General features: G+C 49.8%; 7 protein-coding genes across 7 annotated transcripts; 1 reads left to right on the top strand and 6 right to left on the bottom strand.

Annotated features, from left to right (window-relative positions):
- Positions 1–12: 12 nt before the first annotated feature.
- FPRO_10151 (uncharacterized protein) lies at positions 13–1,712 on the bottom strand (the record flags this gene model as incomplete). The annotated part of the gene is made up of 5 exons (XM_031233621.1): positions 13–303; positions 361–609; positions 667–932; positions 984–1,453; positions 1,501–1,712. 5 exons carry the CDS (start codon positions 1,710–1,712, stop codon positions 13–15), a joined length of 1,488 nt encoding a protein of 495 aa, XP_031083439.1.
- Positions 1,713–2,100: 388 nt separating this feature from the next.
- FPRO_10150 (uncharacterized protein) lies at positions 2,101–4,289 on the bottom strand (the record flags this gene model as incomplete). The annotated part of the gene is made up of 6 exons (XM_031233620.1): positions 2,101–2,196; positions 2,251–2,868; positions 2,917–2,977; positions 3,026–3,925; positions 3,979–4,100; positions 4,152–4,289. The coding sequence occupies 6 exons, from the start codon at positions 4,287–4,289 to the stop codon at positions 2,101–2,103; spliced, it is 1,935 nt and encodes a 644-aa protein (XP_031083438.1).
- Positions 4,290–4,555: 266 nt separating this feature from the next.
- Positions 4,556–5,491, bottom strand: FPRO_10149 (uncharacterized protein; the record flags this gene model as incomplete). The annotated part of the gene is made up of 1 exon (XM_031233619.1): positions 4,556–5,491. One exon carries the CDS (start codon positions 5,489–5,491, stop codon positions 4,556–4,558), a length of 936 nt encoding a protein of 311 aa, XP_031083437.1.
- Positions 5,492–6,043: 552 nt separating this feature from the next.
- FPRO_10148 (uncharacterized protein) lies at positions 6,044–7,015 on the top strand (the record flags this gene model as incomplete). Its single annotated transcript, XM_031233618.1, has 1 exon — positions 6,044–7,015. The coding sequence occupies one exon, from the start codon at positions 6,044–6,046 to the stop codon at positions 7,013–7,015; it is 972 nt and encodes a 323-aa protein (XP_031083436.1).
- Positions 7,016–7,094: 79 nt separating this feature from the next.
- On the bottom strand, positions 7,095–9,189 carry FPRO_10147 (uncharacterized protein; the record flags this gene model as incomplete). Its single annotated transcript, XM_031233616.1, has 4 exons — positions 7,095–8,404; positions 8,461–8,762; positions 8,810–8,962; positions 9,017–9,189. 4 exons carry the CDS (start codon positions 9,187–9,189, stop codon positions 7,095–7,097), a joined length of 1,938 nt encoding a protein of 645 aa, XP_031083435.1.
- A 547-nt stretch (positions 9,190–9,736) lies between these two features.
- Positions 9,737–11,487, bottom strand: FPRO_10146 (uncharacterized protein; the record flags this gene model as incomplete). Its single annotated transcript, XM_031233615.1, has 3 exons — positions 9,737–10,918; positions 10,974–11,299; positions 11,355–11,487. 3 exons carry the CDS (start codon positions 11,485–11,487, stop codon positions 9,737–9,739), a joined length of 1,641 nt encoding a protein of 546 aa, XP_031083434.1.
- An 806-nt stretch (positions 11,488–12,293) lies between these two features.
- FPRO_10145 (uncharacterized protein) lies at positions 12,294–13,274 on the bottom strand (the record flags this gene model as incomplete). Its single annotated transcript, XM_031233614.1, has 2 exons — positions 12,294–12,923; positions 12,969–13,274. The coding sequence occupies 2 exons, from the start codon at positions 13,272–13,274 to the stop codon at positions 12,294–12,296; spliced, it is 936 nt and encodes a 311-aa protein (XP_031083433.1).
- Between the last annotated feature and the right edge of the window lie 137 nt (positions 13,275–13,411).

Below are 13,411 nucleotides of genomic sequence, written 5' to 3'. Positions count from 1 at the left end.
CCTTGAGATCCACTAGCCAGCAAATCTCCATCCTTCAGGCTCACCAGCTGCATCCTCTGCAGCTTTCAAGGCCTTGTTCTTCTTAGCCACGTACCACTTTGTGATGAGAACAAAGACCACAACCAGACCACAACCTGTAATGATGACGCCGCCTCCGGTCTGATAGTAAGGCTCTTGGTTTCGGAGGAAGAAATATGGTGTGAACCAGTGAGAAACAGACGAAACACAGTTGGCATAGGCGATGAGGGCAGCACGCTTTGTACGAGGACGAGGGACGACGGTTGTCTCCCAAGAGATTTGGATCTAAATAGATTAGTAAAGGGTATTGCTATGAATGATGAAATAGGGGACAGAGCTTACGTTAAGACCAACGAACGGACCAACGACGAGCAGGATCATGCAAAAGTATCGGGCGCCGACATTGAGAGTGGTGATCATGACAGCGCAGCCAATCAGGGTAAGAAGGATAGGAACGATGATGTGATAACCGTGTTCGAGTCGTCGACCAGAGGACCAGGAGATACCCATCATGACAATGAAGGCAATGATAGGAGGTGGGGCCTGAATGAGGTAGGTGGTAGTACCAGAGAATCCGAGGGTGGCGACGATCTTGAATCAGTTTTAGTACACGATTCATAGTTGAACGAAGAGCGACAAGTTACTTACGGAAGGGAAGAAGTCCTTGTAAGATTGTGCGATGATCAAGAAGAAGTGAATGGCCGCAAAGAGATGGGCGAATGGCTCCTTCATGCACATCCAGAAACCATCCCAGTAGCCACCAGCATCATCTTCAGCAATTCCACCAGCAGAAACAGTCTGACGGTATTGAGCCATAGCGGCCTCTTCCTCGGTGATGAAGTATGTGCCCGTGGAGTCAGGGAAGTTGGGGATGAACCAGAAACTCACGAGAGCCACCAAGATACTAACAGCACCTGGATGAACAATTAGCGATGTAAACTGTATTCTCATGCTTGACGACATACCTTCGAGAAGCAAGAACCATTTCCAAGCTCGGAGATTTGCGACGCCCTCCATGTTGGTCAAGATACCAGCAGCCAAAAGACCCGAAAGAGCCTGAGAGATGGTATTCCCTGCATGCCAGATACCCATCCTCATAGGGGACTCATGCTTGGTGTACCAGGAAGAAGTCATGAGAGACACAGCAGGCACAAAGGGTCCTTCAGTAAAGCCAATGAGGAAGCGGCAGAGACAGAAGCCCCATCCAGCAGTAACAGCAGGCATACAGATAGTCACAAAAGACCAGACAAGCATGCAGCTGGGGAGGAGGATTCGAGGGGTTCCCTTTGCGAGGATAACGTTGGCGGGGATCTGAGAGAGGATGTAGCCCACGTAGAACATGGAGATACCCGTAGACCAGACCGTATCTGTCATGTGAAGATCTTCCTGCATGCCTGCGAGTCGAGCGTTGGAGACGTTAATTCGATCAAGATAGCTGCATCAGTTAGTAAGAGAAATATCGGTAGGGATAGAATGACTGACTTCATCAAAAGCATGGCCGTGACCATAGGGAGGAACTTCCAGTCGAGTTTGCGAACGAGAGATTTCTCAATGGCAGCTCGCTCCTCTGGAGTCTTGTCCTTGATGAGCGGATATCGCTCGAGGATCTCATCTCGCACGGGAGCGACCTCCTCATACTCGACATCTCGTTTGATGTCAAAAGACCCGGGTTTTGAGTGGACGGAGCCCGTCATGTTGATAGCAGAACTATGTCTCTCACAAAGATTTCAGGAACAACTCAGCAGTGTGAAAGGGTAAATGATGAATGACGAGAGAGTGCTGCTGATCGATCATTCCCAGAGCCATGGGTATCATACACTTTTATATATCCCAACTCCCAACCCAAGCTGGGTAAGTTCTTCCAAGAATGCCAAGATCCTGTTGTCCTTTTCGCTCTTCCATCCGAGTTTACTACCGCGGTCACCCCGCATCCCCGCGTTTGTGGAATAACCTTGGAAGATAGCGTTCAACGTTCGCGGGGGCTAGCGCTCGGACTTAACCCGTCGGCTACAGTCCGCCAATAAAACTTCATGATTCGGGACCGACGGACTTGGCCCGAATTCAAGTCTGGGGGTTGGGTGATCAAAGCGAGTTGCTGATTGTTCCTGATGAGGAATAGCGTTGCACCATACGACGCAAATGACTTGGGATTTCGGGGGGGATGAATTCCTGGTGAGTCTGCTGGTGTTAACCATATTTTAAGCATATCTACTTTGGGGAAAGTGAACTTACCTGCAGGCTGCCCTGTCCTTCCATCATCTTGGTAGACAGTGATAGGAGGAACTGCTGGAAGATGCTCAATGCGGAGAACTTGGATGAGCACTGCGTTAGAAGTATAGATGCTTTGCTCACTACTTCAAAGGTCTGTGTCAAGCCTGTCTGGTTCGGCTGTGGTGCATTCTGAACGAGACAAACGTACGCCACAGCAGCTGCCAAGATATCATATGCGTCTAGGAAAGATACCGCGGTGCCACTCCCAGACCTGTTATAGAGTTTCTCTATGAGTGCCTTGCAGCAACTAATCGTATCGGCTTCCACCTCGCTGTTACTCTCAGCATCGATGTCGGAGTTTGTCAGGTTCTGGTTGCTTGGTCTGACCATCAGGATAAGTGCCCGGCATGCTAACTGTTCCAGGTAGTCGAACTGAGGATTTGTTGGGGTAGTAGTGCCTCCGTTTTGTGGGGGAAACTCTCGCCAAAAGCAGAGGTTGCTGTAGGAAAAGAGTGGTTTGGGCCGGTGACTTCCAAGTACATCTGAGATAAGCTGTGCATGGGTGACAAGATGCTTGCTCAAAGCGAGTTTAGCTCTGACTGGCCCTGAGGCAGTCTCATCTTCTGTTATGTCTGGTATCTACTTTGTCGTCAGCTAGTTCACGTCAAGTCTCACTGGGCATCATACCGCGACTGAGATGTCAACCTCAGTAATAGTAAACGGTCTACCCATCACGGATGATAGAGACCTACAGTATTTGTCAGTTCGATACATTAACCTAGGACATTGAACCTACCTATCCCAAATATACACACTCCAGAATAACCACTCGACTCGATATGTGTATTCTGTATCCGATGTGTTCCTTGGAGGTACAGTCTTGTGGAGACCAGCAGCGATGCAGTTCGTCATGATGAAGCCCATGAGATGCCATGTTGATCCACCCGAGGCACTAAACATTGAGAAGACGGCAAGCAGAAGCATGCAGTGCAGGGTGTCCAGAGGCTCTTGAGAGTGGAGAATGAATGGTAGTAGCTTCACAGCTGCACCATGCAGATTAGTGGCCAGTGAGGAGAGGCGACCAGAATCAGATGACATGCTGATGCCTATTGCTATAGCTAGGTATGTGTTGAAGCGAGGCAGTGCGATTCTAGTTGGATCAATCCCTTGGTTGCTCGTCTCCAGAACAGCCTCATACTGCTCAAACAAGCGGTTCTCATCAATATGAGGGAGCCAGACGCTCCAGTCCAGAAACTGCTGGAAGTGACTCAGTGTCAGGTCGCGTGTGAGTGGGATGAGCTGGTCATCTGTCACATACACCGGTTGCGACGATGATGCTTTAGAAGGGTCACGGCCATCTACAGCCAAAGCTGCTGATATCGACTCAATGATGGCGAGTTTGTGTGGCTTATCGCCCGTATTCGTTCGAGACTCGGCCATTGCCTTGTTAGATAAGAGGCCGATGGCGCTCATTGTGTCTTGGACACTTGACTGCTCCTCGCCATTGGCAGCGGTCTGTTCATTCACTGGGGCAGATGAGATAGATCCATAAATTGAGCGTCGGCGTTTGCCATTGATGGGCGAAACAGCATCTGCTGTGCCAAAAGACGTATGTCTGGCTTGAACATGTTTTTGCTCGGCAACCTTTATCTTTTCTTCAAGTTCAGCAACACGACGTCTTAGAGACTCGACGTAACTAATAGCATTAGTAAATTATATGTAAACTGTGAACTCGCCGCTATCACATACCCGTTGACTCTTGCATGCGTCAAAGTAGTATCCTCAGCATTAAAGTCAAACTGCTGAGACCGAGCAATGCACTCTACACCAAGATCTGCACAGGAAGTACATGCCGGACGCAGTCTATCGCACTAAGACAAATTAGTAAACCCCCCAAAATGCCTGATAGTGACAAGCATCACCTTCTGTTTCCGCTTGAAGCACCGTTCACAAGCGAGACTGTTCTTCTGCGGAGGCTGGGACTGTGACGAACTGGGGCTGCTGGCCCGTGCAGGGCTTGGGAGTGAGACGCGGGATAGTTCGCGCCAATCACTTGACATTTTGCATGTTTCTTGGATTGATCTGGAGGCGGAGAGAGATACGACACGGAGTGAGCCCGAGGGACGCGTTTGATCGGAGGGGAAGCTGGGGAAGACCCCAGATTTATCGGACTTGATCCTATAGTCACGTGCGGTTTGATCGAAAGTGGTCTAACTTAGTCTGGACGAGCTCCTACTGGGGCATGATGCGGAGAATTACACTTGGAATTAAAAAAACAAAACGACTATCTATAAACTATTTTGCGTATACAAGAAGAACTGGTTCCTTATGCTGCAACTGGGATGCCATTGGTGGCCCCATTTGTGATGCCGTTGCCATTCGTGACAGCCCCATTCGTCGTCCCGTTGGTGACACCACTAGTAGCCTTCTTCTCTACAGAGTGACCATTTGCCTGTTGTGACTTTACAACCGAAGCATTCAACGCAGCCATCTCAGTACCTCGCTTGGTAGCAGCACCGAGAAGTAGAGGACCATCAGTCGCAGCCATGACCCAACGAGCTCCCATCTTACAGAACTTCTCTACAAGATCAAGACGAGCATGAAGACCACCAACACCCAGCCACTTTCCATGCTTCTTACAAGCAGCGATGGTACGTTCGTAAGCCTCAGTAACACGAGGGTTCTCGTAATCTCCAGGAATGCCCATCTCGGCAGTCAAGTCATTTGTACCAATGAGAAGAGAGTCAACGCCAGGAAGAGCGGCAATCTCATCGACTAGCTCAAGAGCCTCAAGGGTCTCGATCATGGGGATAACCATGGTAGCGGCGTTTGTGACAGGGTTGGAGACCTTGGCGGGGATGGAGCGGAACTGATGATGGGGAAGACCGTTTGTGGAGGAACGGTGACCAATGGGTTGGAACTTGGCTGCGTTGACGACGTCTTGAGCGTCTTGCACAGAACGAATGTGGGGAACGATGATTCCGAGAGCGCCGCCGTCCAGAATTCTTGAGACAAAGAAAGGGTCTTTGCTGGGGGCCCGAACGATGGGGGAGATGCCAGCGTAGAGAGCGGCGACGCAGAGTTGGTTTGTAGTCTCGAGATCAAAGGAGGAGTGCTCCATGTCTACGAGGATGCCATCGTAGCCGGCTGTCTTGGCCATGCCGGCGATTTCGATGGACTTGACGAGCTTGATGCTCATTGTGTAGGCGACTTCATCGCGGAGGAGCTTCTCTCGCATGGGGTGGGGAATAGGTGCAGCCATTGCGATAGTATTGGATTGATTGAACGAGTTGGTCTGGTGTATTGGAGTAAGGTGATAGTGGGTATTGATTGGGGATTGGAGATGCTGGTGATTGATGAGGATAGAAGCGGTCAAGGTGGTTTGTCCCACGTATTAATATACACCTCTCCAAGATCACAAAGAGTCATACTTCTTCCTCAAGACTCAGATGCAGGATAAGTCCTTCTCCGCGTCCGATCTCGTTCCCCCATCAATTGCCTCCACGCAAATTCGAGGACGGAAGCCGATTGTTGGAGCCGAGAAGATCGTGGGGTCGGAGCGGGGCCGCATGCGACTCCGAAAAGTCATCGGACATTGTCCATCTCACATCGGCATGAAGCCTACGGATAACGGATGCCGCAAAACGGAACAGAAAAGAGAAATGATTCACCGGTTTGATCCCGCGGGAGTCACAGGAGCTGGAGTTCGCCTCGAGGGGAGATACATAAAAGTTCAAGACTTGAGCCTCTTGTTCTCCAGACAAACACTACCCCACAATCATCACTTTGCATCAGAACTCTCACCTCATTCACCATGGCACCAAGCGCTGTAACAGACACTCCACCAGAGAGTCTCTCTCCTGGGAAGCCAACAGTCTATGTCATGGACTCATTTCATCCTCAAGTTATGGCATACTGCCAAGAGAACTTCAACGCCATTACTCCCGATAACCCCAAGCACAGCCAATGGAGGCAAGAAGCACGCTACCTCCTCATGAGATCCTCTCGCTTAACTGCAGAGGATGTCAAGGCATGCCCTAACTTGATCGCCATCGGCAAGCAAGGCGTTGGCATTGACAAGATTGACGCTGATGCCTGCGCTGCTCGGGGAATCAAGATCTTCAACACTCCCGGCGTGAATGCCCGTGCAGTCGCCGAGCTTGTCTTGACGTTGGCTACTGCATCTGCTCGCCAGGTTGGCTCGATTGTTGCCAAGCAGTCTTCGGGTATCCTTGTACCCAAGGAGAAATGTTCCGGCTTGATTCTGCATCGCAAGACGATCGGCATCCTTGGCATGGGCAATATCGGTAAATGCGTCGCCAGTATCTTCAGAGGCGCTTTTGAAGCAGATGTTATTGCCTACGATCCTTTCCTCCCTGCCGACGCTTGGGCCGATATTTCTCATCAGCGAGCTAGCTCTGTTGAAGAGGTTCTGGAGTCTTCGGATGTCATCACTGTTCACATGCCTCTTACTCCACAAACAAGAGACCTCATTAGCTATTCTGAGATGAAGAGGATGAAGCGAACAGCTATTGTCATCAACACTGCACGCGGAGGTATCGTCAACGAGCATGATCTCAAGCGCGCATTGTCTGAAGGTCTCATCTGGGGTGCTGGTCTTGATTGTCATGAGGAAGAGCCACCAAGCTATGAGAGGTATCACTCACTTTGGGAGGTTGGAGCTGTTAGTACGCCTCATATTGGAGCTGCGACGGCGGAAACGCAGATGCAGACAGGGATGGCGGCGGCGAGATATTTGCTGGAGTTTGCGCTAAACAACCCATGATGTAGCAGGGTTGGTAGTTATAGATTGCTCACTGAGAAAACACGATTAATAGTTTAAATGTCACCATCTTTCTCTTTAATTAAAACTCAAAGCCGTCCCATACACTGGGATTCGTAGGATCGCCATAAACATACTGGCCCAATGCAGACTCCATATTCCACAACGAATCATAGTTCAACAGCGCCCAATTTACCGACGATCCATCTTGATACTCCTCAGATATATCGTTCCCATCTTGTCCTGGAACAGCAAACTGGCTCACCGGGTCCATTAGGCCCGATCGCGACTGCAAACCCTGGTCGAAGAACTGGCGATTCGCTGAGAAGTCTGGCATATTTCCCAAGGAGTTGGGTAGAGTATTTGGACCCAGGTCTGGAGAGAAACTTCGCCCGTTGAAGGTGCTCATATCATTGGAGAAGCCCATGGCTGGATCAACTGGGAGGCTGACGGGCATATCTCGCACGTTCGGCCACAGCCGTTGTGATACGTCTCTGTGTAGAGCTTCAAAGACAGACACGTAGCTCTTTGCGTCCGGGAGCTGTCGGGCAACGCTATTCAACAGCTCTTGACATCGGAGTAATCCCTTATGAGATGCACGCATGTCTTCCAGAGTAAGCTTCTTGGATACGGAAATGCAGTACATGACCGACAACGCAGCTGTGAAGAGCATGTGAAAGTAGCTTCGTGTATGCGTCATCATCTCTCGCTTCTGGCATATGATGTGATATCTCTCAATGGTCTCCAGCGCTGATCTGAGAAAGACTGTCAGGATTTCTTTCGGTGGAGATCCATTGACCTTTGGGACAAGATCGATTGCACGACGGAGGACAGATAGTCTCTCACGGGCAATGAGCAAGTCATACCACTCTTGTGTTTCGTACAGACAGCTCGGTTCCTGTATGATAGGGTTGCTGTTTCTCCAATCTTTCAACTCCTTGAACAGCTTTGTCATGACAACGTGAATGTGACCGGCGAGCAAGTGCTTTGACCTGGTATTAGAGATCTTGCGCCTCAGCTTGGAGAATTCAGTCTGTATATGAGACGATATCTGCCTCAGCCGCACAGAGATAAAGAAGACGGTCATTTCGTTTTGAACATTGGGTTCCCGAGTGTAACTGAACGAGTCGAGGCTTTGCACATTCTGACTGGCTGCTTCGAGTTCCTCGTCGCTGACTTCAACTGGGAACTTTGTTTCAATGTCCTCGTCGTCAATCAAGAATGGTCGGTCCAAAGTCGTTGAACTATAGCGATCGATGAGATAGAACTGCCAGAATACTCTCCGTCTCAACTGTGTTTGTAGTAGATCACCATGAACATCTGTGCCGTTATGGAGGCCGAGTTCGATGCAGAGACGTCCACAGAGCCGAACGACGTCCCAGATGGAAGTGCCTATCAAGCCAATTCATCAGCATAATATTCGTGTGTTCAAATCAGGCTTTGCGTACCAATTGGATGGTAGATGCCGAGTCTACATATCAGCAGAAGATCTTGAACAGAGTCCAGACCCCGGGTCAAAAAGTCGCCACCGAGATGCTGTAGAGCTGCGTTGTAGTATGCTTCTGGGTGTCGATGATGAAGCTTGTTCCGATATGGTAAAACTGCCCCAATGGCACATATCATGAAGGCTCTGAATAGGTCATGGCTTGAGGCTTTGGCGGAGGTGCCCTGACCATTGAAGAGACGTTGATGCAGTGCCCAGATACTTCTACGGAGGAGAAATGGATTTTGTATGTGTGCCCAACTCAAGCTGCAGTATCATTAGTCAATGGCTCAAGATTGGATGGTGTAACGGACTATTTTTCGAACAGCATTTGTGTCTCTACTGCAGATGGCAGAGAGCACGGCGATATCGAGACTTCATCAGTACCTGGTGCATCAGCCAATGTTCTGAGTAAAGTCGCATGTGACTTTCTCCAGTTTGCGTCAGAGAACAAATGCGCGATGAAGCTATCAGCAAATATTAGCTGACACTTCCTTGAGGAGTATCACTGTGACACAAACCTCAGGCTTGCGCCCTCGCGTGTAGCGGGAGAAGATGCTGCTATCGACCTCACGGTATGCCTGTCATCTGGACTCGAGGTATCCACCGTGCTTGGGTCAGTGACTGCGATTGACTCAAGTTCTTGAAGCCTGTTGGACAATTCATGCTCTCTTCTCTCGAGCTCATCGATCATGCTGTGTTGTAGCCAGTGTCAGAATGGGTAAGATGAGGCGTTTCAGAGACCTACGCTCTCGACAATGGGCCATTATTGTCGGAGTCAATACACGCAACGAGACATTCCTGCCCATTCCGTGTACAAAGAGAGCAACTTGGCCTATTATTGTCACACTGAGATATCTTCCGTCAGCAACTCAATTGAATGTGCACGTACCGAGTCTAACCTTTGTTTTCTTCTGGGCGCAAGATTGACAGGCTGGGAGTCTTGGAAGACGCGACATCCTCTTCCTTACGCGATTGGCTGGAACCAAAGCTGGGGTTGTTGGAAAGCAAAATCTGGGGAGCCACCTGGTATAAATGCTCCAATAATGACGAGTCTACGGAAATGGAGGGGATGTGTCACGTGCTACACCCCGCAAACTGTTCACCAGAATAGGAATAGGTCAGGTTTAACCAGTTTTGAGATTCGAACTTTTGGTAAAGCTGAACAATTAGTGACAAGACTATCAACCTAGAAGCTTCCCTATAGTAATCCCATCCTAAATTTTCTCTTTTCTAGATACTTAATATCTGTTCTCAACATGTTTTGAGACTACAGACTCCTGATCTTTCATTTCAGGCTCGAGGATCTCGCGAGCCGCAGGCTTCAAATCATCAGCAGTGGGGTAGGCAATCTTATGCACCGTGTACCAAGGTCTCTCAAACAATTTATCCATGCTCTCCAAAGACCGACCGGAGGTCTCAGGCATGGCAAAGTAAACATAAACAAGAGAGACAGTGCAGATGCTAAGGAAGAACATGAAAGCTCCATAACGCTGAGTCGCTGCCAAGAGGGACGGCATCGCACGTGAGCAACCGAAATACATGGCCCAATGAACAGCCATAAGGATGGAAACGTTGATAGAGCGAATTCTGAGAGGAAAGACTTCGGCTGAGACGAGATAGGGAATGGAGAACCAGCCGATGGACCAAGCGATGGCATGGATGTAGATGGCTGCGATAGCTGCACGACTAGCCGCCATGGCAGATGAGCTTGCCTCAATCTTCTCGGGAGTCCAGCCATTAGTGACTTTAAGGTAAGCACCGACGAAAGCCAGAGTGAAGATCTGCATGGTGATACCCGTCATGAGAGAACGACGTCTACCAATGAAGTCGATGACAAACACAGAGAAGATGAGGACAGAAACAAACTTCAAGATGGCATAGCAGCCAGTTGCAAGGAAACGAGCCTCAGTGCCCTCAATACCCAGGTATCCAAAGATAGTAGGACTGTACTGAGTGATGGCGTTGGCGCCTGACCACTGTCCAAAGACATGACAAGCAAACATGAGAACAAAGCGTCGTCGGTTAGAAAGATCCGTGAATGTCTCCTTGATCAAGTCCCAAGTATTGGCACCAGAAACAATCTCAATCTCATGATTCAACTGGCTCTCAATACCCTGAAACTCAGATTGAACATAAGGATGATCTTCTGGAAGTCCTCGGAAGCGAGACAGCGTGGCCAGTGCTTCTGTTCTCTTGTTCTGGCTGAGCAAGAAGCGGGGAGTCTCGGGCGTGAAGAATGTGCCGACACCCCAGATGAGAGCTGGGATGAGCTGAAGTGCGGTAGGGAGCTGCCATTGCAGGTTGGTTCCGGCGTGGTATTTGGTGACACCGTAGTTGAAGAAGAAGCCGAAGACGACGCCGAGCTGTTGACAGCAGGTGTATTGGAGAGTCAAGAGACCACGGATAGGTTGAGGTGAGATCTGAACAAAGTTACGCGTTAATCGGAGACCGTAAAGAGTCAAAGGGAAGTCATACCTCTGCGATGTAGACCGAAGGCAAGACAGTTGTCGCGCCAATGCCAATACCAGCAATGACACGAGTGGCATAAAGAGCACCAAGATTTCCACTACTGAATGTCTGACCAAAGATACCAGCCATGTAGACAACAGTGAAAAACTGAAAGGTACGCGTTCGGCCAAGGCGCTGGGTGAGCCAAACACAACCCAGACATCCAAAGACAGCACCAGCCGTAGCGATAGCCACGATCCAGCCTTTTGTGTTTGCATATTCATGATCGGTCTGGTTATCAATTCCGAAGCGCTCTTTGAAGACCTCCATGATGACGAGAGAGGCGATGTTTCCTGTGTCAATGCCAGTGGTTAGTTGGAGTTGGCGGTGGATGGATGTGAGACTGACCTTCATCGAAACCCTTGGCAACACCAGAGAAACTCCAGATACAGGTACACGCGAGGAGATACCAGTTGAAGATCTCCTTGGGACTATCTTTGATGGCCCGTCTCGTGGCCTTGATCATATTTGGTCTCGCCATGTTGAGCTGAGTGTACGGGTGAATTGCAGGAGAACGAGAGGGAAGAGGACAAGAGCTTGAAGCTGAGGAAACGAGATTATGAGCAGGAGAAAGGGGGTGAATTATATGCTGCCCAACCTCGCTGAGAACCCTTCCCCAGAGAGTCAACGGGGATCGCCGACTCCAAGCGTGGAGAAAAAATGTAACGCTCACGTCGCGGAGAAAAAAGGCGGGGATAATCTTGGTTCCCCGAGATTCGAGTCTTCCCCAGACCTCGGAGTGGGCCCCTTGTTTAGCGTGGAGTCAAAGTGTCGTCGGAGCATGTCCTAGTGCTATCGGGCTGGACCCGGAGGAGGTTTCGGAGCGTAGATTTGGGTAACTTGCTGATGAAGATGGGCTACCCCTCGTCATGAGTCAATGACAGTGTTAGATTCGGGAACGCCCCGGCAAACGATCCGGTAAGTTGCGCCGACTGACGGAATGTGTTGATCTGGCGCTCGTCGGTTTAGTCAGAGTGTGCGGAGATGATACCAAGTCATGAAGTCGTGGACGAACTGACATTGAGGAGTACGGTGAGGGTGTTATGAAACTGGCGCTCAGACTGTTGGTCGAACTGTGCAGATTGCCTCTAGGACGCTACCATGAGCCTAGACTTTCGGGGCATTGCCTTGTTTTGAGAAAGCACAATGGGATCAGAGGCTTCACAGTATCTCGTGGTTCATGAGACAAGGGAGATGACCGTATTTGTTAAACACCTAGATCAAACATACCTAGGTGTCTAACAAATAAATTGTGATGCGGTGTTAGATACAAAATTATCGTCATTACTACTCTTTGCTTTGTTTCAGCGCCGGTGCAGCTACAGCTCCCCGACAATGCCAATCCACCGTCTGAATATTCCCCTCCAAGCTATCAGTAATGAACAAAGTCTTATGCTCCGGCCCCCCAAAACAACAATTCGTTAGATTGATCCCCGGCGACCCACTAACAATTCGAGCCTTGGGTATCCCGTGTGTATCCACCACAAAGACAGAACCAAGACTTGGATGACAGATAAACAAATTACCCTCCTCGTCAAGCGCAAGACCATCAGGGCCCGCGTTGCCAAAAGACTGGAAGAACACGCCGGCTTTGGAGGTAGTGCCGTCTGCGTGTAATGGTAGGCGCCAGACTTGGTTTGCCCGTGTCATGGCGACGTAGAGAAAGCGCTCGTCTCGTGAGAGAACGAGACCATTGGGTGAGGGCCCATTGTCAAGCAAAGTGTCGAGTCTTCCATCTGGTGATAAGCGGTAGACGCGACCCGTTGGATCTGTCATACCTGTTTGGCCTTGGTCCGTGAAGTAGAGATTGCCCTTTGAGTCAACGATCAAGTCATTGGGCCCCTTGAACCGCTCGAGATTCTTTCTCGTCAACTTTGGACCAATCTTGCCTGTCTCTGGACTAAACGACAGTATACCCTAAAGTAATTAGCATAACTCATAAACTTAGGGACAAATGCATACCTGTTTGTAGTCCGCTACCAACAAATCCCCATCAGCAGTCCCCACGAGCCCATTCGGCTCGCCATCCCAAGTGCACGCAACACTGACGTTCTTGTCGCCATCAATTTTAAGGATACGACCGTAAGGAACATCCACGACATAGAGATTTCCAGCGCTGTCGACAACAGGTCCCTCAAGGAAGATGTGCTGGAACAACCCCGCAAAGCCTCCGCGCCATTCTGACTCTTGGTCCAAGCAGCGCTTATCGTCTGGGATGCGCAGGTAAATTTCTGCTTTGATGACGGGGGGCGCAGGGTAGAAGTTCATTTTGGAGGATATGCAGAGCTTGGCTGAAGATGGCGGCCGTAAGATGCCGTTGGAATATTTTATAGGCGCTTGGTGTTGAGCTGTTTTGGGGTAAGCTGCTGTGCGGAGGAACTCCGATGGGTCTGGTGCTATGGCTT

The sequence above is a fragment of the Fusarium proliferatum genome, assembly GCF_900067095.1.
Source record: "Fusarium proliferatum ET1 genome assembly, contig: FPRO_scaffold006, whole genome shotgun sequence".
Taxonomy (NCBI): Eukaryota; Fungi; Ascomycota; class Sordariomycetes; order Hypocreales; family Nectriaceae; genus Fusarium; species Fusarium proliferatum.
This window is presented reverse-complemented; position numbering and strand designations above follow the sequence as displayed.